Raw genomic sequence first — 24,518 nt, 5'->3', positions numbered from 1 at the left:
CTCACCGGATAGCCCCCACACGATTATATCCCTCCTTTTTGACAGGTGGGAGGGATCCATCTTGTGTCGTTCCCCTCATTGGACAGGCATGTCGGGCGATCTCCCGGCCGTCCGAGATTGCTCGGGGGGAGGTGCTCATGTCTCCACCCCCTCGACCAGGAAGTCGAACAGCAACATGTTGCGTTGGCTTCCCATTGGCCGAGAGGTGGCAGACGTGCTCGCACCCCTCCGATTGGCTGAGAGGGGCGCCATGCCCGTATCTGGAGCGAAATCCAAGACGCCAACGCCCAACAAAGCTCCGCCTGGCACACTGGACTCCGCCCACGGCTGTGCCGACGCGCATGCGCGTGGGAAAGGCCGATGGAGGATGGTGGAAGGAAGTGAACGCAGGTGTCGTTGTTGTTGAAGTTGTCGATGTAAAAATCCTAACTATAAAATAATTCACAGCGCACGTACAATTAATCACCCATTAAACATCGGATGGGACCCTACCTAGAAACACATACTTCTCGATATAACTGATATATAGGACCTGGCTGTTGTGTGCAGTAAGCTTCCAAATTCGCAACAATATAAGCTTCTCTGGGTTATTCCTGAAACACGTGCAAGTCTGTTTGGAAAATGTGACGGATGGATCAGAAGTTTTTAGGCCTTGAGTTGAGTGCAAGTGGGTGCATTTTATATGTTCCCTTAGGAAGAAAGAGCAAGCAAGTTGGTACAGAATCATGGCCTTTGATTCAGTTGAGGTTGTTTTTTTTAAATTCAGCTCACCTGGAACGTAGTTCAGGTGAGCTTATGGAATGATGCGTCACCCGTCTGTTTGTCCATCCATAAACACTTGCAACTTCTCTGAAATTGCTGATGGGATTGTGACCAAACTTAGTTAAAATGATCTTTGGTGTGGCAGAACTAAAGTTTGCTCATCATGTCCTCTCCCTTCACCTAAAAATAGGTCATTGTAAGGTTTAAAGGTCCCAAGAAGAACTTGAATTTCGATCGAGGTTGGCCACCATTTTGGTTTGCAGGAAAACCTTTAACACTCTTCTTCTCTCAAACTACTTCACTGATCAATGCAAAACTTTAAATTTGTGATCAACTACCCAAACCAAATATAGTCTGTGAACAATAACATCATCAGTCACGTGGTATGGCAGCCATATTCGATCATAAGAATACCCATAAAAATTTTTCTCTGAAACCGCATATAACTGATCGATGCGCAAGTTTAGATATGTGATCGACTACATGCAGGAACTAGAAGGGCACTCGGTAGAGCACATATCTCCGCCCCGTAATGCCTAATCCACGAGAACATATCTGGCCCAATATTTATTTTAATATCATGCAATATATCGTTTTGAGCCCTATTAATGGTGAAGAATCCCTTAAGAAATTCTAGTAGTTGGATCCGGATTCGGATCTTCACCAAAATCTAATCGATTCGTCGTGGTCACGCACCCAACCTGTCCACCAAGTTTCATCCGAATCGGTCCACACCTTTTTGAAATATCGTGCTATATATCGGTTTATCCCCATATCTCAATGGTGAAGAATCACTTAAAAAATTATCAGATTCGGATCTTCACCAAAATTGAATCATCACACACCCAACCAGTCCACCAAGTTTCATCCGAATCTGCCCACAACTTTTTGAGATATCGTATTGTATATCGTTTTTGGCCCAATCGTTCAATGGTGAAGAACCACTTTAAAAAGTATAGTATCCGGATCCGGATGTTCACCAAAAACTAATAAATTCTTCCTTGTCACACACCCCACCTGTCCACCAAATTTCGTCTGAATCTGTCCACAACTTTTTGAGGTATCCTGTTCACAAATAAACAGACAGACAGAGGTGAAAACATAACCTCTGCCCACCTTCGGTGGCAGAGGTAATTATATAGGTACAGTGGCCTGAAAAAGTATTCACCCTCCAAAGTTTTCACATTTTGATGCCACCTGAGCTCATTTCATGATTCTTTCAAATCAAACTTAATATATCGAGTCTTCACAAACTACTCCAAAGTCATCACCACACCATTTTAAAGCCTTTTTCCCTGAGCAGGGGTCAGCTTTTTGCCGGCTCTAATCATGGTGTCCTTTCTTGTGGCAATGTTTTTACGGCCGGATGCCCATCCTGACGCCAACCCTTTAGTCGCCCTCGACATGCAGGGATAATTACCAGTATACTGGTGCTCATTTCACCAACCTCAGAAGGATGACAGGCTGAGTCAACCCCCCTGATGTTAATTCAGTGGCCAGGGGGACTCGAACTCAGGACCCCGAGGATCCCAAGCCACCACACTAACCACTAAGCCAACACCAGGCTACAAACTACTCCAAAGTGATAAAGCTAAAAATTTCAGATAAAATGTGAATAAGTTTGATTCACAGAGAAAATCAAATGATTCTCAGTTGCATAAGTATTTAAACCCTTTGCAGAATTAACCCCAAATCACTTCAAAAGCAAATTTTTTGTTTGAAAGGTTACAAAATAAGTGTAATAGGGTTCACCTGTATGTAATCAGTGGTTTAACTTAAAAATTGATCTCCCCCACTTATCTAAGGAGTTTTAAGGTGCAACTCACTTGGTCAACAAACAAGGCAAACATGAAGAGCAAGGAGCTTTCCAAGTAAGTCATACATAAAGTGGTGGAGAAGAACCGTTCAGGAGAGGGTTATAAGAAGATTTTAAAGTCCCTCATTATTCCTTTAAGTCCAGTGAAATCCATGAGGAAGACTTATCATACCACCCAGACTCTACCCAGATAAGGTTACCCATCCAAACTCAGCAGTCAGGCAGCAGGAAACTAGTTTGGGATGTCACTGTAAATCCAACAATTACTTTGAAATATCTGTATGACAATTACAATGTCCAAGATGGGGGTCAGTGTTCATTAATCAACAATATCAACAAAATCAACAATATCAACAAATTAATCAACAAAAATAGTTCCCTTCACAAAGCTGGCCTCCATGGACAGATGGCAAGAAATATGCCATTACTGAAAAGACGCATGTAGAAGCTTGTATGGAGTTTGCAAAAAAGCATCTTAATGATATTGCAAGGAAAATAAGAAGAGTATGCTTGTTTCACCATAGAAAACTAAATTGTTTATAAACATGACTAATTTTCTGAGGTGAAATAATGAGCAAACTGAAAATTGGTTTTGCTCATGGTCAAAGCAGTGAAGCTTGAATTGTGGGAACCCGTCAATAAACCGAGCAGCAAATAACTTCCAACAAACAAAGTCCTGTCTTAATATTAAAGGAACAGCCCTCATACATTATTACACTGGACTCTGAGCAAAAGGTCACGCCAAAACAGTGCCGTTATTGTTAACCTGCATAGTTTTTTTTTTTGTGAAATTTGGCGAAAACAAACATATTAGTATAGATGCTTGCAGGTAGTCGCAAGGATTTTGGAGACTGGAAAGTTAAAAGCGTTTAAGCATTCAGTATGTGCCTAATATAGGGTAAATGAGACTGCCTTTGTTGTCTATAACCAGCAGGAATGGATCTATTGCGGAAACTATCCACAGAGAGGTCTTGGAGTACGTACATTGCATGTGTGTGCCTCAGTTCCCTCATGTCCTCTCTCAAATTTGTTCCTTTGCTTTGATTAGCCTAACCATTAGTTGAGCTCTTGGCACTGCCCCTGCACAGCTATTAACTAACAATGTGTGGCTTTGTGGCCAACCAAGTAAACATGGCTTGCCTTTTGTTTTCATACTGTTGACCCCACCTCCCCATCCAAACCCTCCCCCTCCCCCTAAACGGTCTCGAGGATTTATTGGGCTTAAGCCCAAAGCTCATATTTATAGCTTAGTTTTATTTGTTTGCAGGTTATGTCTTATTGTTTGGTGTTTGTAAACTCGCATTGAGTATGAGTCGCATCTCTTTGCACTCGTAAACAGTATGCAGGAACAAACCTGCAAGCCATTTGAACATGTTTATTTGGAGATCTGGAAGAGACACATCCTGCGCAACTGTATGAGTCAAAACATAAGAAGGAAACTCGAAACGGAACAATGTGTGTGCTTGCATTTTTATTCAATGTGCATGTAAATCATTGTGATTCGCAATTGCTTTTATAAATTTTTATTTTGGGCCTATGGAAGTGTGCTAATTTTTTTATACCGGGTATAAGGCTCATGGGGAGCTTCTACAGGCATAACGTAGGACAAGGACATTAGGAGACGTTGGTGTGCTTTACATTAATTTATTAACCAGTTGAGAGACAATCGACAAACAGCTTCTGAGATTTTCACTTGAGGCCCCAGTATCATGTGTCAGAGGAGAATGCCAGAGGACAAATTAATCTTGGAATCAGTTGTATTTATATTGTTGGTGTATTCTTTCAAAGAATGTTGATTGCTTTTGTCTTGCATGTACAGTCTTTCATATCTGTGTTGAAACTGATTCCTGTGCTTTTAGGAGTGTTGGTTCATCACTTGGCAAACATGGCACCAAAACTTTCGACAAACAGCCACCCATTGCCAAGCCTAACAGCTGATATAACATTATGCTGTACTGAATTGCATCGTTGCTTCTAACTCTCACTTCCATTTTTTGGTTTGAACAATGCACTGTTGTTTTTGTTCTTCCTGGTTTTCTTCATGCAGTACCCTATTCAGTGTCTCGCACGCTGGCACAGAGTCGGGCAGAGTCGCAAGCAGTTTCACCAGGTAAGTATTTGTCCAATTGCAATAGTTTTCTGAATACTGAAGTTATTTTGTGATGTTATGTTTGCTTTCTGTTGCTATTAATTGTGTTAAATGGTGTTGCCCATTCCTGAATGGACGGGAGAGGCTATTGTAGCTTGTGCATGCGCGTGTCAATTCGATAAATCAAGATATATTGTTGTATTTGTTTTTATTGTGTAAAGTGGCATTTGCCAGCTTTCAAATGTTTGCCTCCTTTTAACTTCACTTTGCTCAGGTGTCAGCAGACAGACTTAATGTTCTTTTAGCCTGTGATAGTTTTTGTGGTGAGCTTTGAGTGCTATAAACTGGGCTGCTTGTTCAGGGGATCTTTATTTTATTTGTATTTTTTGCTTTATCTAATATGCTGATCACAATATTTATTTTTTTTGTCTTTGTGCATTTTGATTTTATTTGCACTTCTGTCTTGCTCAAAAATAGTGGAGAGTTGTGGAGGTTGGTACAGTCTGCCTGGACTTAAACTCTTCTCTCTATTTCTTTGTGAAATGTGTAAATACATCCATTATATTGGGAATGTGCAACCTGCACCCACAGCAACCAACACTATACCATCACTACGAGGCCATGACCATGCATTGCATGCTTGCAAAGCCCCTTGTAAATTTTACTTTAAAGTTTTGAGCTGCTTATTTCATCATATTGCTTTCTTAATGCTGCAATAACAATATAGTGCAGGGTAATCTCATAATGCATTGCTCAAAACAATTTAGAAGTACTGTAATCTTTAAAGAAAATCAAAACAAAGGTAAACAGCTTTCATCTGATCAAAAGCCCCTCACATCATGGGGATGTACAAAAGTCTTTAAACTGTGAAGAACTATGTTGTCTGACATTGTATCCCCTCACCTCTCCCACTGAAATTTGTGTCAGATCGCATGACAAGTCACCCCATGACTCATTTGTGGAAAAATGAAGTGGATGTGCACATAACACTTATTCCTTGCAAATTATCATTATTGTTTTGAGCACTGTTTATTAATAGAAGCTATGTGCAACAATGCAATTTTGTTGTCATGATTCATATTTGTAATTCTAATCTTAGCACAACCACGATTATGTGTGTTTGTGTGTATAATTTTATATTTGTATGTATGTGTATTTACAATACCTGCAGAAAGTCGACCACCCCCTTTTAAAAATTTTCACCTTCTGTTGCCTTGTAGCCTGGAATTAAATTGTATTAAATCAGACTTTTTCCACCTTGATTTACACATCACCCACAACTTCCAAGTGAAAAACAAATTCTACAAATTTCATAAAATTAATTAAAAATACAAAACTAGAATATCTTAGTTGGTTAAGTGTCTTCCCCCTCAAAATAGCAATCGTAAATGAGCTCAGATGTAACCAATCGCCTTCAAAATCACACAAGTTAATTGGCCTCCACCTATGTTAAATTGTCGCGATTCTGATTATTTCAGAACAAAATCAGCTGTTCCTGTAGGTTTCCTCTGCTGGGTAGTGCATTTTGCAGCAAAGACTCAACCATAAGCCCCAAGGAGCTTTCAAAACACCTCCGGGATAAAGTTGTAGAAAGTCACAGATCAGGGGATGGGTATAAAAATATTTCAAAGGCCTTGAATATCACTTGCAGCACAGTCAAGACAATCATTAAGAAGTGGAAGGTATATGATACCACCAAGCCATCCCTCCAAACTAGATGACCATGCAAGGAGGAGACTGATCAGAGAGGCTACCAAGAGGCCACTGACAACTTTGACAGAGCTACAGGCCTTTATGGCAAAGATTGGTCACTGTTCGCATGTGACAACAATATCCGAAGCACTCCACAAGTCTGGTCTGCACGGTAGGATGGCAATAAGGAAGCCATTATTCAAAAAAGCCCACCTTGAGTCTTGTTTGAAGTATGCAAAAAAAAAACCATTCCGGAGATTCTGAAGCCATGTGGCAAAAAGCTTTGTGGTCTGACGTAACCGAGATGGAACTTTTTTCCCGAAATGCAAACGTTACATTTGGCGCAAACCCAACACAGCATATCACCCAAAGAACACCATCCCTACTGTGAAGCATGGTGGTGACAGCATGATGTTATGGGGATATTTCTCATCAGTAGGGACTGGGGCACTTGTCAAGATATAAGGGAAAATGGATGGAGGAAAATATAGAAAAATCCAAGAGGAAAACTTGCTGCCCTCTGCAAGAAAGCTGAAATTTGGACAGAAGTTCACCTTTCAGCATGACAACGACCTGAAGCACACAGCCAAAGCTACACTGTAGTGGCTAAGGAACAAAAAGATGAATGTCCTTGAGCAGCCCAGTCAGAGCCCCGAACTAAATGCAATCGAAAGTCTGTGCCATGAATTGAAGATTGCTGTCCATCAATGCTCCCCATGCAACTTGACTGAGCTTGAACACTTTTGTGCAGAAGAATGGGCAAATATTTCCCAATGAAGGTATGCAAAGTTGGTCAAGACCTATCCCAACAGACTCACAGCTGTAATTGCTGCTAAAGGTGCTTCCACCAAGTATTAACTCAGGGGGTGGACACTTATCCAATCAAGATATTATCGTTTTGTATTTTTAATTAATTTTCTGAAATTTGTCGAATTTGTTTTTCACTTGGAAGTTGTGGGTTACGATATGTAAATAGAGGTGGAAAAGTCTGATTTAATATAATTTTATTCTCGACAATAAGGCAACAAAAGGTGAACATTTTGAAAGGGGGTGTAGACTTTCTATATCCACTGTATGTATGTGTATATATGTGCAGTATATGTGCATGTACAGTGCCTATAGAAAGTCTGCAACCCCTTTAAATATTTTCACCTTTTCTTGCCTCTTAAACTGGAATTAAATTGAATTAAAACAGACTTTTTCCTCCTTTATTAACACATCGTAAAACAAATTCTCTAAATTTCAAATGGTTAATTAAAAATGCGAAACTATAATATCTTGGTTGGATGAGTGTCCACCTCCTTGAGTTAATACTTGGTGGAAGTACCTTTGACAGCAATTACAGCTGAGTCTGTTGGGATAGGTCTCTTCAAACTTTGCACACCTTGATTGGGTAATATTTGCCTATTCTTCTGTACAAAACTGTTCAAGCTCAGTCAAGTTGTGTGGGGATCGTTTATGGACAGCAATCTTCAATTCATGCCACATATTGTCGATTGGACTTCGGTCGGGGCTCTGACTGGGCCACTAAAGGACATTTATCTTTTTGTTCCTTAGCCACGACAGTGTAGCTTTGGCTGTGTGCTTTGAGTTGTTGTCATGCTGAAAGGTGAACTTCCATCTCAATTTCAGTTTTCTTGCAGAGGGCAGCAGGTTTTCCTCTGGGGTTTTCTATATTTTACTCCATTCATTTTCCCTTCTATCCTGACAAGAATATCCCTGCTGAAGAGAAACATCCCCATAATATGATACTGCCACTACCATGCTTCACAGAATGGATGGTGTTCTTTGGGTGATGTGCTGTGTTGGGTTTGCGCCAAATGTAACGTTTTGCATTTCACCCAAAAAGTTCCACCTTGGTTTCGTCAGACCACAAAACTTTTTGCCCCTTACCTTCAGAATCTCACGAGTGTTTTTTTGCATACCTCAAATGCGACTCAATGTTGGCTTTTTTGAGTAATGGCTTTTTTCTTGCCACCCTACCTGTGAAAGGGTAGAGCATAAACTGTGGTTGTGATTGTCATCGTACTTAGAGGAATTCATGCATTGCGTTCCTCCAAGCCCATCCCTTGGTGCAATGCAGCCAGAGCGGAGGGTGGTGGGCTATTGACAGAGGAGACAAAGTGAAGGCAGGCTGGACCGGTTATTTTGAGCAGCTGTACCAGACCGACCCACCAGCTGTTCAGTTCGACGTCAGGGGTGTAACTCCCCCTATTGCTGACCCTCCAATCAACTGTGAACCACCTTTGTTTGTGGAAACATAGGTTGTGGTGAACCAGCTGAAAGGGGATAAAGCACCTGGGATCTGTGGGACCCATGCTGAACTTCTCATGGCTGGTGGAAATGCTGTACTCATGTCGTTGCATGCAGTTCTGTGCTCCGATTGGAACACGGGCATCATCCGAACTGACTGGAAGAGGGGCCAGATTTTCCCTCTCCAGAAAGGGAAGAGTGATCGCCAGGACTGCAACAGCTATCGAGGGGTGACACTGCTGTCAGTGCCGGGCAAAGTCTTTGCTCGGATCATTCTTTGTAGGGTTTGCCACCATCTGCTTGAGCACTAGTGCCCAGAGCAGTCGGGCTTTACACCAAAGAGGTCAATGATTGACCTTATCTTTGCTCTTTGTCTTCTCACCGAACGCAGACAACAGTTTCGGCAGGGGCTGCTCGCGTGGCTTGGAATTCTAAGTTCCTGAGTTCAAATCCCGCTCTGCCATTGAATTAACACCAGGTGAGGTGGCCTCACCCTGTCATCCTTCCGAGGTCAGCAAAATGAGTACCAGCTTGCGGGGATGATTGAGCCATTTGAGTATCCTGCGTCGGAGTGGCGACCCATCCAGGATTGTGCCCAATAGCCCAAAAGATTGCTTTGGCAGCACCGACGCTCTGGCCAGAGTATGGTCCCAATGGATGGGAAATGGTGGAGGAGGGATGGGGGATGGTGAGGAAGGTTGTGGCGGGCTTGGGATCCTGAGGTCCTGAGTTCAAATCCCGCTTGGTCATTTAATCAACACCAGGTGAGGTTGACTCAGCCTGTCATCCTTACGAGGTCAGCAAAATGAGTACCAGCTTGCGGGGATGATTGAGCCATTTGAGTATCCTGCGTTGGAGTGGCGACCCATCCAGGATTGTGCCCAATAGCCCAAAAGTTTTCTTCGGCAGCACCGACGCTCTGTACAGAGTATGGTCCCAATGGGTGGATGGATGGATCCTGCTGACCAGATTCTCTCGGCGAGGGAGCCTTTTGAGTGGAGGAGGCCAACGGGCCGACCACCTGCCTTGTGGCTGCAGCAGGTTAATTGGCATCTTAAGGAGATGTGGATGGGCCAGGCATCTGCCCGGCGGATGGCCAGATGGAGGCCCCTGGAGTACCGGCGGAAAATGGACGCAGCGACGCGCTACTCTGGCGCATGCTTCCATACCTGAACTGACCATGTAGGCCAGACTTCCGGAGTGCTTGAGATATTGGTGTCATATGCACACAGTGACAAGTCTTTACCATAAAGGCATGTAATTCTTTCAAAGTTGCCAATGGCCTCCAGGTGGCTTCTCTGATCAGTCTCTTCGCTTGGTCATCCAGTTTGGAGGGACGGCCTGATCTAGGCAGGGTCTTTGTGGTACCATATGCTTTCCCCTTCTTAATGATTGTCTTGATTGTGCTCCAAGTGATATTCCAGGCCTTTGAAATATTTTTATACCCATCTCCTTATCTGTGCCTTTCCACAACTTTATACTGGGGGTCTTTTGAAAGCTCCTTGGGGCTCATGGTTGAGTCTTTGCTGTGACATGCACTTCTCAGTTGAGGAAACCTACAGGAACAGCTGATTTTATTCTGAAATAATCAGAATCACAACAATTTAACACAGGTGGAGGCCAATTAACTTAGTTTGTGATTTTGAAGGTGATTGGTTACACCTGAGCTAAGTTACAATTACTATTATAAGGAGGGTGCACACTTATCCAACAAAGATATTCTTGTTTTGTATTTTTAATTAATTTTCTGAAATTTGTAGAATTTGTTTTTCACTTGGAAGTTGTGGGTTATCTTGATGTGTCAATAAAGGTGGAAAAAGTCTGATTTTAATGCATTTTAATTCCAAGGAATAAGGCAACAAAAGGTGAACATTTTGAAAGGGGGTGTAGACTTTCTATTGATACTGTATGTTTCTACTGACTGAGGGCCAGTCAATAAGTAACCTTGAAATATTTTTCACAAATTGTTTATTGCATGTATGTGTGTAACAACTGTGTTATTTTTCAACATAATCTCCATTGCGTTCAATGCAATTTTTCCATCGCTTTACTGAGGCCTGCAATCCTCTAGATAAAATATATTTTGGCTGCTTGTGTAGGCATTCGTACACCGCCTCTTGGACCTCTTTGTCGGATCGGAAAGTGGTTCCACCAAGCACCTCTTTAAGTGGCCCAGAGATGTGGTAATCCAAAGGGGCGGGGCCTGGCCAGTTGGGTGAATGAGGAAGACACTCAAAATGCATGTCCTCGATTGTTGCAGCTGCAGTGCAGGCAGTATGGGGCCGAGCATTGTCATGCTGCAGTAAAACACCGGTAGTGAGCAGTCCACGACGTTTTGATCTGATTGCTGGTTTCAGATTAATTTTAAGGAGGTCACAGTATTTGCAGCTGCAGTGCAGGCAGTATGGGGCCGAGCATTGTCATGCTGCAGTAAAACACCGGTAGTGAGCAGTCCACGACGTTTTGATCTGATTGCTGGTTTCAGATTAATTTTAAGGAGGTCACAGTATGATGCACTGGTAACTGTGGTCCCTCTGGGCATGTAATGCTCTACAAGTGGGCCTTGGCTATCCCAGAAGAGCGTCAGCATTACTTTTCCAGAGGACGGCTATATGCGGAATATTTTGGGCTACGGTGAAGTTGAATCGTGCCACTCTTTGCTTGCCGTCTTCATTTCTGGCTGAAAGTAGTGGACCCAGCTTTCATCCCATCACTACGTGCTGTAAGAATGCGTCGCCTTCTGTTTCGTAACATCGCAGAAGTTCTTCACATGCGTCCACGTGCTGTTCTTTCAGTTCGGGTGCGAGTTGTCTTGGCACCCACCTTGCAGACACTGTGTGGAACCCCAGCACGTTGTGAATGACATGGTGTGCTGAACCATGGCTCGTGTTCAATTTGGAGACCAGTTCATCCAGCGTAATGTGATGGTTTTCCCTTAGCACATGCTCAACTCCTGCAACCATTTCTGGTGTGTCGGCTGTGTGAGGCTAGCCCGAGCGAGCAGCGTCTGCCACACTGGACACTCCACTTTTAAACTTCCTGTCCCAATCGTACACCTACAGCGATAAACATGTATCACCATGTTGAATCTACATTCTACAATGGATTTCACTGGGATTCACACCCTCACTTCCCAAGAAATGGATGACAATGTTGCTCCTCCCTGGTGCATGCCTCTAAGGGAGCCGCCATCTTGGAACTGCTCAACTGACATCATACGCTCATTGTTGGCAGACATAAAACAGGCAAAACATGACTCTAACCCAGTGATATAACATATGTCATCCACAACTACACACATTACGTTTTTGAGTATATATATATATATATATATATATATATATATATATATATATATATATATATATATATATATATATATATATATATATATATATATATATATATATATATATATATATATATATATCGCCATTTTAGGGTTACTGATTGACTGACCCTCGTATGTATGTGGTATTTGTTTTTGTATATCCATCCATTGGGACCATACTCTGTGCAGAGCATTGGTGCTGCCGAAGCAGTCTCCTTGGCTATTGGGCACAATCCTGGACAGGTCGCCACTCCAACACAGGATACCAGCAAGCTCACACTTATTTTGCCAACCTCAGAAGGATGACAGGCTGAGTCAACCCCACCTGGCATAAATTCAACAGTTCAGTGGCATTTGAACTCAGGATCCTAGGATCCCAAGCCCACCACCCTAACCATGAAGCCAACACCAGGCACATATATGTATATGTTGCAGCGTCAACAGCTCAACTAACATCGAGCTCGTTGCGGCTGAACGGTAAAATCCCGCGATGTCCCAAGTGGCGTAACTCCTGAGGGAACGTTCCGAATTAAGGGCGGACAATGCACATGTAGGTCATGAAGAGAGACACGAGAAACTTACTCTACCGGTCAAAAGTTTTAGAACACCCCCATTTTTTCAGTTTTTACTGAAATTTAAGCAGTTCAAGTCCAGTGAATAACCTGAAATGATACAAAGCTAAGCGGTAAACTACCAGAGGTTTAAAAAAAAAAGTTTAGGTTACCAAAAACTGAAAAATAATGTAAATTTCAGAGTTGTTAAAAAAGGCCCTTTTCAGGGAACAAGTAATGGGTTAGCAACTGCAGCTGTTCTGTAGCAATGGAAGTAAATTAAGCCTTGAATGTTGATGCAAACAATTCCTACAGGTGTCCCAACTTTTGTTGATTAGTTACAAACCCTCTGTATAAAAGCAGTGTTGGAATAGACTGTGTTGCTGCACCGTCTGAAGCATTATTTGGACAATATATTGCACTGCAGGAAGTAGTATATTGCGATCATAATGGCGAGAAAAAGACAATTAACAAAGGAAGTCAGACAGACAGAGCATTATAACACTTAAAAGTGCAGGTCTTTCCTTTCGATAAATTGCAAAGAAGCCAAGGTGTCAGTGAGTACAGTTTCCTACACCCTCAAAAGGCACTTGGAAACTCGAGGAAACTCTGATAGTAAGAGGTCTGACAGACCCAAAGCCACAACACAATCAGAAGACAAGTTTCTGAGAGTCAACAGCTTGCATGATAGGTGGATCACAGAACAGCAGCTTCAAGCACAACTGAACACTGGTCGAAGTAAGGAAGTCTCAGTTTCAACTTTGAAGCGAAGACTTTGAGCTGCAGGTTTGACAGGTTGAGTGGCAGTCAGAAAGCCATTGCTAAGATAGCAAAATATGAAAAAGAGGCTTGCCTTGGCCATGAAACACCGTCAGTGGACTACTGAAAACTGGAATAAGGTCTTATGGACTGATGAATAAAAATTTGAAATCTTCTGTTCATCACGCAGGGTTTTGTATGCCGTCGAGTACGTGAAAGGATGGTTCCTCAGTGTGTGCCACCAACTGTCGAACATGGAAGAGGAAGCGTGATGATCTGGGGCTCTTTTGCTGGATCGAGAGTCGGCGACTTACACAGAGTGACTGGCACCTTGAACCAAAAGGGCTACCACAGCATTTGCAGTGCCATGCAATACCCTCTGCTCTACGCCTAGTTGGTCAGGGGTTCATCCTACACCAAGATAACGACCCAAAACATACCTCCAGGCTATGTCAGAACTACCTTAGAAGAAAAGAACAAGACGGTAGGCTTCAAATCATGGAATGGCCAGCACAGTCTCCAGACTTCAACCCCATCGAGCTGGTTTGGGATGAACTGGACAGAAGGGTGAAAGCAAAGCAACCTACAAGTGCAACACATTTGTGGGAACTTCTGCAACAGTGTTGGGATGAACTTTCCATACAATATTTGTTTTCCATTGTAGAAAGAATGCCACGAGTATGTTCAGCTGATATACTGTATCTGCAAAAGGTGGCTACTTTGATGAGTCAAACATTCAGATTAATTTTTGTTCAACAACACGATTCCATGATTTCTTTTTTATCTGCAATTGTTTATTTGTTTTATGCTTTAATTTCAGAGTACATTGAAATATTAAACTGCTAAATTTCATTTAAAACTGGAAAAATGGGGGTGTTCTAAAACTCTTGATCGGTAGAGTAGGTCTTGTAAAACGAATTTTATTTATTTATTTTATTTATTTTATTTTAGAATTTTATTTATTTCCCGTAACCGAAACAACCAGAGGAAGATTGACCCATCGGAAGGAATACGATGGTGGGTAGGGAGGGAAGGAAGGGAATGCAAGTAATAAATAATTATATACCAGGTGAATAAAATAAAGCTAAAGAACTCAGGCATCACACAACTGACTCAGTCAATGACAGGAAAAAAACAGGGGATTCAACTCTGGTGGTAGCGGGGAATAAGCAGGCAATGAGGGATGAGGAGGATGACGATGAGGTGAGCAGACTTTCGGGAGATGAAGACCAGAATAATGAGACGAAGGCACACGGGCAGGTCGACGAATGGGGCAAGGCAGCAACGATGAAATGATAGGACGACCTCCTTAAACAGGCAGGACGACCTCCTTAAAACTCCTTTTCCTCCGACTTTTTCCTCCCTCCATCGTGTTCGCCTCAGACTTGCACAAAAGCCTTCCAGCCGTGTTCTCCTCAGACTTCCAACTCTTTCTCCTCAGTCTACCTCAGACCCTTTTTATCCTCAGTCACCCCGTTCTATGACTTCCAACCACCTAATCAGGCTCCTCCCTCTTCTCTCACTGGGCAACACTCCGCCCCTCCGTGGCGATCCATAACTCCACCCCTGAAGGCGTTCATAGCTCCGCCCCTTGGGAGGCGATGAACACTCCTCCCCTCACTCTCATGCCGAGTCTGCTGGCACCCCTTAATAGAGGTTGACATCGAGGTTATCCACACAATTTCCTTACCTTAATCCCTAACTAATTATTACCATGCACCACCCCTTGTATGGCACACATTTAAACAAGACAATTTTAAAGCTAACGTTACCTACTTAATACATTAAGATTGGATAACAAACTCGCACATGGACCATGCTACTCTATACATTCCTATCTGCTCTCTGGTAATATTCATCTGACACCCCCCCCCCCCCAAACATAACTATATATATATATATATGTGTGTGTGTGTGTGTCTGTATATATATATATATATATATATATATATATATATATATATATATATATATATATATATATATATATATATATATATACACTACCGGTCAAAAGTTTTAGAACACCCCCATTTTTCCAGTTTTTACTGAAATTTAAGCAGTTTAATGTTTCAATGTAACCTGAAATTAAAGCACAGAACAAATAAACAATTGCAGTTAAAAAAGAAATCATGAAATCATTTTGTTGAGCAAAATTTAATCTAAATTTTTAACTCATCAAAGTAGCCACCTTTTGTAGATATAACAGCCGAACATACTCGTGGCATTCTTTCTGCAATGAAAATCAAATATTGTTCGGAAAGTTCTTCCCAACACTGTTGCAGAAGTTCTCACAAATGTGTTGCACTTATAAGTTTCTTTGCTTTCACCCTTCTGTCCAGTTCATCCCAAACCAGCTCGATGGGGTTTAAGTCTGGAGACTGCGCTGGCTATTCCATGATTTGAAGCTTACCATCTTGTTCTTTTCTTCCAAGGAAGTTCTGACATAGCCTGGAGGTATGTTTTGGGTTGTTATCTTGCTGGAGGATGAACCCCTGACCAACTAGGTGTAGACCAGAGGGTATTGCATGGCACTGCAAAATGCTGTGGTAGCCCTTTTGGTTCAGAGTGCCAATCACTTTGTGCAAATCGCCGACTCTGGATCCACCAAAAGATCCCCAGATCATCACGCTTCCTCCTCCACATTTGACAGTTGGTGTCACACACTGAGGAACCATCCTTTTGCCGACTCGACGGCATACAAAAACCTTGCGTGATGAACTGAAGATTTCAAATTTTGATTCATCGGTCCAGAAGACCTTCTTCCAGTTTTCAGTAGTCCACTGGTGGTGCTTCATGGGCCAGGCAAGCCTCTTTTTCTTATTTTGCCATCTTAGCAATGGCTTTCTTCCTGCCACTCAACCTGTCAAACCTGCAGCTCAAAGTCTTCTCTTCACACTTGAAACTGAGACTTCCTTACTTCGATGAGTGTTAAGCTGTGCTTGAAGCTGCTGTCCTGTGAGCCGCCTATCACACAAGCTGTTGACTCTCAGAAACTTGTCTTCTGATTGTGATGTGCCTTGGGGTCTGCCAGACCTCTTCCTGTCAGAGTTTCCTCCAGTTTCCAAGTACCTTTTGATGGTGTAGGAAACTGTACTCACTGACACCTTGGCTTACTTTGCAATTTCTCTGAAGGAAAGACCTACACTTTTAAGGGTTATAATGGTCTGTCTGTCTTCCTTTGTTAATTGTCTTTTTCTCACCATTATGATGGCAATATTCTACTTCCTGCAATACAATATTGTCCAAATCATGCTTCAGAGGGTGTAGCAACACAGTCTGTTCCAACACTTCTTTTATAAAGACAGAGGGTTTGTAACTAATCAACAAATTTGGGACACCTGTAGGAATTGTTTGCATCAACTTTCAAGGCTTAATTTATTTCAATTGCTGCAGAACAGCTGCAGTTGCAAATCCATTACTTGTTCCCTGGAAAGGGCCTTCTTTAACAACTCTGAAATTTATATCATTTTTCAGTTTTTGGTAACCTAAACTTTTTTTTTAACTCTGGCAGTTTTCTGCTTAGCTTTGTGCCATTTCAGGTTATTCACTGGACTTGAACTGCTTAAATTTCAGTAAAAAGTGGAAAAATGGGGGTGTTCTAAAACTTTTGACTGGTAGTGTACGTTTGTGTATATATATTGGAAAGTACTGTGCAAAAGTTTGGGTTATTCCAATGATATTGATATTTCATTGTAAATGCATCAAATTATATCAATGAGAACAGTGATATGTTTATTATTGTATATTAACAGCCTTTATAAATGTGACGAAGCAAACTGCTGATGTAAATAACAAGAATAGTATCAGTCAGTACTTTGTGTGTCTGCCGTTTGTGTTATTGAGTGCCCTCACTCTTACCCATGCTTCCTGTATATGACTGAAGCACTTACAGGAATATGGGGCAAATATCCTGTCGTATATTCCACAGCTCTTTGGGGTTAGTTGGCTTCCTCTTGTCTTCGCTTTTTCCTGGTAATCCCATATGGCCTCAATAGGACTCGTGTGTGGACTCTGGGATGGCCATTCTAACACTTGGAGCACACCAACTCTAACATTGTTCTCCAAATACTGCTTTACTGTACTGGAAGTGTGTTTTGGATCATCATCTTGTTGGAAAATGAATCCCCTTCTGAGTAAACAATTCCCATTAGGAACTACATGGTGCTGCAGTATCTGCTTGTCCTTCTCTTGTGTTAGCATCCCATTGATTTTAACAAGTTTCCAACACCAAAAGCTGAGATACAACCACAGACAGTCACAGAGCCTCCCCCGTGTTCAACAGTAGGCTGCAAACATTACACGTCATAATGTTCTCCAGGTCTTCGGCGTATGAGCTGGATGACATGTTAATGTTCAGGCCTACTGTCATTTAATTTGTCTGCTCCTAACTCGATTTCCTTCTATCACGTAAGCTGAGCAACTTTCAATGCCTGTCTTACCTTGTGGAGGTTCTTCTAGCTCTTCCTGAGCTAGAAGAAACTGACAGAGCCAGTTTCTTTCATGCATTGCAAAGTGTACCACACCATTGGAGATCTTCAGCTTTTCGACCATTTCCTTCATAATGTTCCCTTCTTCTCGCAGAGTTTGGATCTTAACACGCTGTTCTGTTGAAATTTGCTTCCTTGGTGCCATTCTGAATCCACTCATAGATTTTCAAGCAAGGGAACAAGCTGATGAAATCCAATTTCACATATTCACTAATTTGCAACTTTTATTTTCCTTTCTTCTTATTCATATTAATGTAACTGGTGTTGATTACTTCAATAATTTATTATTATTTACTTTACAAAAATACACAAACTGCTTCCTGCATATTTTCTTTGTCGTAAGTGGATATTACGAACTCATGATAATATAATATGTAGTGTCGCAAAAATAAAACTTTTTCAACTTTCTAATTTATTTTATATACTTTAATATAAGGTAACTGTGACACTAAATTAACTTTTCACAGTAATTTGACTTATTATCCACCTATATTGTATACTTATAACTTCCCACAAGTGTTTAAATGGGGGATAGCACCACAAAAGTGAAAATAACCAAAATTTTTGCACAGTGCTGTGTATCGTGTACGTATCTACATATACTTCTTTTTTTTTATTCCATAATTTTAATCTGAAGCAATCTTGTGCTCTCTAATGGAATTACCCTGCAGGATAAATAGCAAGGCATGGAATATCAATCTTCCACCTGGAATACCATTTGCTTACTGAATAGCACCAATTGATAAATGATAGTAAAGTTAACTGTGTGCTGCTGTCCCTCAACAGTCAACCCCTCCCCATCGCACAGTGGTGCACTTAATCGTTCGGACTCTTTGGGTCATCCTGAAACTGTCAGCGGTGGAAGCAACAACCAGCTCAGTACAGTGCTGCCCTTGTCTTATGTTCCAGACTACTCCGTCCGTGCTGTTTCTGATGTGCACTTTGTCAAGGTACTGTGGCCTTCTCAGTGATGCCTCTTCTCGTGTGACAAGCGGCTTCTTTATCATTATCAGGCGACTCAGCAGGAATTGCACATACTGTATTTTGCTATTAGCAACAAAGTTGTACTTTTCTTTTTTGCACCACCTGAGGTAAAAACATCCTGCATCTTGGAGAGGGATCGAAGAGAGATGTTCACGGGTCTGAGAAATTATTAGTAGCCCTATTATTAGTCACAATTAGCTAATTTTTCATTCTCGGTCACAATTACCTTTGAAACAACTCACGAGCGGAAAAAAAAGAAAAGACGAGAGCTCTTTATTTTGGTGCAATGAACACATCAGTTTCAAGCCCAAAATAACTCGCTTTTGCCAGAAAAAAACAGCTTTCGCCAAAGCCTGGAGCAATGGACCAGGACCTTACTTACACTGCTCGTGAGGTTTTGTAAGTGCAATTCAAAATTTGTCCAAATAATTTTCCTCAAAGCAAAACGATTTCTGAATCATCCTTTTGGTCTCCATTATAGTGTTATTAACCATTGACTGAGGCCTGTGATAATTTCATTTGTTTAATTATGGAAATTACTTTGACCTATACAAGCTGTGCCAGAGGTGGCTGCACCCCTCACTCCCTCTCCCTTCCCCCACTCTCCCCACTCCCCTGGCCACCTCTCCACCCCAACATATGCTCATGCCTGAAAAGCTTCAGATAGTTCAGTCAAAAAATTGGTGTTATGTCTGAAAGTGTAAAATTGCGCTGTAGTCGATGTGCAACTGTATTTCTGTGGAACAACCTATAATATAATGAGCATTTCATCGGTTGCTTTGTATATAATCTTTGGTATGGTTCATGATCATTGTTGCCACCCAGCAACTGCACAATGTTCCTGCAATGTTTGATTTCTTGCTAATCACCTGCATCAACCTGAGCCACTATCCTTTGTGGCATAGATGTCAATGTTTGAGCTTACTTTTTGGTAGCATGTAAAAAGAATTTCTATTTTTCATCTGTCTGAATTTATTGCATACTCACAAAATGATAAATTACTCACCAACAATTTCATGGCTGAGAATTGGTCACCACTGTATCAAGCAGTTGCTGAAGCTGCATGAATTTAAAATTTGACCAGGGTACTGACACATGATTGCTGAAATATTCCAAAAGCTGTCAGCCAGCTCAAACTTCCCTCTTATCATGCTACAAACAGGCATGTGATTTGGGTCTAAGTAAATTATCTGAAGATTGACTTCTTGCAGGCCAACAGCCTGCCTGAAGTGCTGAAGGAACTAGGTAGAAGAGTCCGACAGGGGGGGGGGGGGATTCCCCAGGAAAATTTTTAATTACCCACTGCAAATAAAGCAATTTCCTGGAAAATTCACCTCAGTTTTGATGTTGTGAAACACATCTTCAAAAGCAAAAGCATAGTAAAATAGTTAGAGATGATAACCAGCACAAAGATCCCCCAAGGAATGCCTTATTATTTACTGTTGTCACTCATGTTCATGAATGAAAACATACCTGTTTTCATTGACTTTTCTTCTGGTATAATTTCACACTATTCGTCGAGTTGCTTATCAAAGTGGTACATGTGTACACAATACTATGAACATGTCATTGCAAAGTCTTCATATGATCATTCAGTAATCCTGATAGTTTTATTCAGTCTTCGAAGTATACTAAACCACAAAAATACTTTGTTTTAAATTGTTAATTGAGATAATCTCAATCGCAGTCAACATGTGAATCAGAATTGTCACACAAATACTGTCACAGTCACCGCATATATCAAATCTTCAGAATTTATGCACGACTTCATGGGGAACCCTCCTTAATTTCTTCTTCAAAGCATGAGCATGGGCCTTTCTTGCATGTTTTTGTGCTAAGAAAAATTTTCTCTTGTGTTCGGCCTTGGTAGATCTTGCCTTTAACTTAATCATAAGTCTCTGCCTCTTCTCTCTCATTGCTTCTGCCTTGCTCAGGTCTTCTCTGTTCCGCTTGCTGGATGTCCTCATGTTGACACAGAGCTTGGGGTCCACAGGGTCCATAATGACATCTTTCCGGGAGAATGTCTTCACCGATCCTTTCTCTTTTGTTCTCAGCGCATACTTAACTGTCTGGATTGCACTATATATGCCAATGTCCATTCTGCAAGACTTCTAGTCAATGATGTCCCCCATAGTGTTGAACGATCCTTCAACTTGAGGGTCATGAAAACAGCTCATCAGTGCCTTGACCATTGCTGACAAATGTGGATACTTTCCTTGTCGGAACACTTCCGTCCACCAACCATCTAGAGGCACTTCATTGTCGTCAGCAACAAGTGGAAATGGCAATGTCTTGTCCACTTAAAATTCTTGGATTTCTAGATCATAGGAACTTGTTTGCAATTCCTTCAAGACATTCCTAACCAGCAAGGGCAGACTATTCAATCGCCGCATGGTTTTGTTGTGGCCTCGCGCCAGGGGGTCAATGGCTGAGGCAGCCTCCAGAAGTTTGTTTCCAGGGGGAAACTTCTTCTGCAAGCACTTGCCACACTGCAGGTATGCTTGTCTGGCCTTTGTTTTGAAGTATTGAATAGATGAGTTCTTATTGTTACTCTTGATCAGAGACCCACAGCTTCCATCGAACAAATCCTTGTTTCTTTGCGCATTAGCATTTAAATCAAGCTGTCTGAGCTGTGATGGCCCAGCATTCAGGAGGGCCTCAGGGTTGATGAAACACAAGAAACTTCTTGAATAGATCTATTTGCTTGTCATGGAGCTTGTGGATGAGAGGGGTCTTCGACTCGAACATCATCACATACTGCTTCAACATGCAGAGGACTGAAGTATAGAAGTTCAGGGTCAGCAGTGTGTCCAACCTTGTATAGAGGAGTTTTAAGCAAATCCTCTTCTTCCTATTCTTCCCAGCTTCAGTCATTTTCTTGGCACCAAGGGATGACATGATTTTCCTCAAGCAACTTCTCACTTCTGGTGAAAGATCTTTTATGTGGAAGATTGTTACCAAGGTTTGAAGGAAAAGAGTCTTGTCGGTTTTGGTGAGGAAGGAATAGTCGAAGATGGTGTATGCTTCGGACAGCCTCAGATTTGACAATGACACGTCATAGTTGGATAGCCATCTGTGTGAAACAAATCTCTCGGGCATTGTGAAACCAATTCCAATCAATTCGGAGATCTCTTGGAGAAAGTCTCGCAAGTCAGTGGACCACTTGATATCATTGAAGATGTCGGTATGAAGTTCCTCAATTCTATAGTGAAATGGCTGGCAAAATTGTCCAGTGGCATTATGGACATGATGACGTGTTTCTATCCACATCTTCGAGATGAGGGGCGGGTCCTTGATGCAGCAGCGTTTCAAATCTCGGTTTGGAACCAATCATCATGTTGCAGGAGTCCATAAGAACTGATGCAACGTTTTCCCAGAGAATTCATTTTGACTCCATTAGAGTGGTGACCACCTTCAATATGGAGTTTGCATCAGCTTTTATCAAGTTGACAGAGGCCAAGTGGTGTATCACAGATGTTTGTTGAACAGGTGATAAGAAACAGACAAGGATGCAAAGAACCTTTTTAAGATTGTTACTCGTCAATTCATCCATAATTAATTAGGGAGAAGTGAGTAGACCTTAGAATCCGGAGTGTGTCTCCCTCCATTGTAGCAAACCGTCCATGCTTCAATTTGTAGGATGGTCCAGTCCATGGGCAATCCATTCAGTGCTTTGGGATCTCTTACCATTTCCTTATTGAGTTCAATAAGCCTTGGTGCCATTGAAAAGGGTATTGAATAATTATCCGCCAAAACACCAAGCAGCATTGCCTGAAATAAAATTGGAAACAATGAAGCACTTATTGACCAATAATAACTGTTTAAAATTAAATCTGAGGTGTTACCAGTGGTTACATTTAGTTAAATTAACTTAAAGAATAGCTGCATAACATTCATGCCATCATTCCCATGCTTCACCTCATCAAGATTAACGACGCGGTGTGCTATTGGCACTGCTGGTCGTGGGGGGTCCTTTCTTTCGATGGTCGAAACGATCACATAAGCAGGATTTAGTCCGTATGGTGTCACCTTCTTCAGAGGGGCACCGAATGACCCGGCAATTGAATAGTTTGTCTTCTGTGATTCTAATTGCCGTATGTGCTTTTTGGAAGACAAATGACTGTGGAATACTTTGAAACCTCGGCCGCCATAGTCGATCGTATCATCGCACCACGTGTACAACGATTTCCCGGGCTTGTCTAATTTTCTTATAAAGTCGCCGTAAAGTGTGTTAACAGACTTCTTGTTCACAAGAGTAACGACTTCTTTCTTCATCCATTCCCAACGAAACTTATTCTTAATTCCCTTATCAATTTCCTTGATTCATGCAGCATCTTTCCTCTCGACGATCACCATTTTGGTAAGGCGACGTTTGATTGGCTCTGTGGGACATTCTGGTGCAATGAAAGGTGGTGTTTCTTCACATGTCAGGGTTATTCGAAAATGCAGTTATAAACGGAAATGAAATATAGTGGGGCAACTTAGCATAACAATTGTGCATTTTGTGAGGAAAGCACCAAATTTGGCACACTAGTAGCCTATCATATTATGAACAGATTTGGATATTGGGCCATCTCAAATTCAGCCGCTGATGGCTGTGGCAGCCATTTTCCACTGCCATCAAAAATTTGAGATGGTCCAATATCCAAATCTGTTCATAATATGATAGGCTACTAGTGTGCCAAATTTGGTGCTTTCCTCACAAAATGCACAATTGTTATGCTATATTCAGCTAAGTTGCTCCACTAATATGATTTAAGATTGGAGATGGAAATTTTTCTGTGAAAAAAAAATCGGATAAAAAATTTTTTTTTTCAAAAAAAATCAGATTTTCGCCAAAAAAACAAAAATCGGAAAAATCACATCCCCATACAAACAAAGATTTTTGAATTAAATAAAAGAAATGGTTGTAGCTCACAATACCAAAAAGTAGAGAAACAAAGTTGGGATTATTCTAGGAAAGGACAAAATTCAATAAAATTTGTATTTTAGAACGACACTCAGGAAAGCACATTCCTCAACGAGGTTGAACAGTTTACATTTTGTATCCCACTGATAGGCCGAAACGACATCCAGACTTTAACCAAAATCTAATCGGCATGTTGTCACCTACCCAACTCGTCCATCAAGTTTTGTCATAATACGTCCACAACATTTTGAAATGTCATGCTATGTGGAGTTTTTGGCCCCATCTCTCCCTTTGTATGCCTAGCTTGGCTTAATGGTTAGGGTGGTGGACTTTGGATCCTCGGGTCCTGAGTTCAAATCCTGCTCAGCTGTTGAATTAATACCAGGTGGGGGTTAACTCGGCCTGTCATCCTTCTGAGGTCAGCAAAATGAGTGCCAGCATGCTGGTATACTATGTCGGAGTGGCGACCCGTCCAGGATTGTGCCCAATATCCAAGAAGACTGCTTAAGCAGCACCAACGCTCTGCACAGAGTATGGTCCCAATCTCCTCCTCCTCTTCCTTTTTTAAGATTAACTTTGAAAATTAAATAGAATTCTCGTATCCAGATACAGATTCGGATCTTCACAAAAATCGAATCAATTTGTCGTGGTCACACACCCAATGTGTCCACCGAGTTTCGTCCAAATCCGTCCATAATTTTTTGAGATATCATGCTATATATCATATTTGGCTCTATCTCTCAATGGTGAAGAATCACTTTAAAAATTCTAGTAGTCGGATCCAGATCCGGATATTCACCAAAATCTAATCGATTCATCCTTGTCACACATCCAACCTGCCCACCAAATTTCATCTGGATCCGTCCACAAATTTTTGAGATA

General features: G+C 41.6%; 1 protein-coding gene across 7 annotated transcripts in view; it reads left to right on the top strand.

Annotated features, from left to right (window-relative positions):
• The window catches only part of LOC147015929 (metal transporter CNNM2-like), a 144,596-nt gene that overhangs the window by 90,135 nt on the left and 29,943 nt on the right, over positions 1–24,518 (top strand). For 2 of the 7 annotated variants that reach the window (XR_015049926.1, XM_085848556.1), the window contains exons 7-8: positions 3,510–3,554; positions 4,626–4,688. Coding sequence is in view for 6 of the 7 variants with exons in the window: in XM_085848556.1 (XP_085704682.1) it covers positions 3,510–3,554; positions 4,626–4,688 (108 nt within the window). In the remaining variant the exon portion in view is untranslated. Of the gene's footprint in view, positions 1–3,509; positions 3,555–4,625; positions 4,689–18,529; positions 18,694–24,518 lie in introns of all 7 variants that reach the window. The other 5 variants (XM_085848554.1, XM_085848555.1, XM_085848553.1 and 2 more) reach the window with 4 other exon arrangements.

Source organism: Eptatretus burgeri, chromosome 12, assembly GCF_056783735.1.
Source record: "Eptatretus burgeri isolate ZD-2024b chromosome 12, Ebu_testis_v1, whole genome shotgun sequence".
NCBI lineage: Eukaryota > Metazoa > Chordata > Myxini > Myxiniformes > Myxinidae > Eptatretus > Eptatretus burgeri.
The sequence above is the reverse complement of the archived record's forward strand: the minus strand, read 5'-3'. Positions and strand labels throughout refer to the sequence as shown.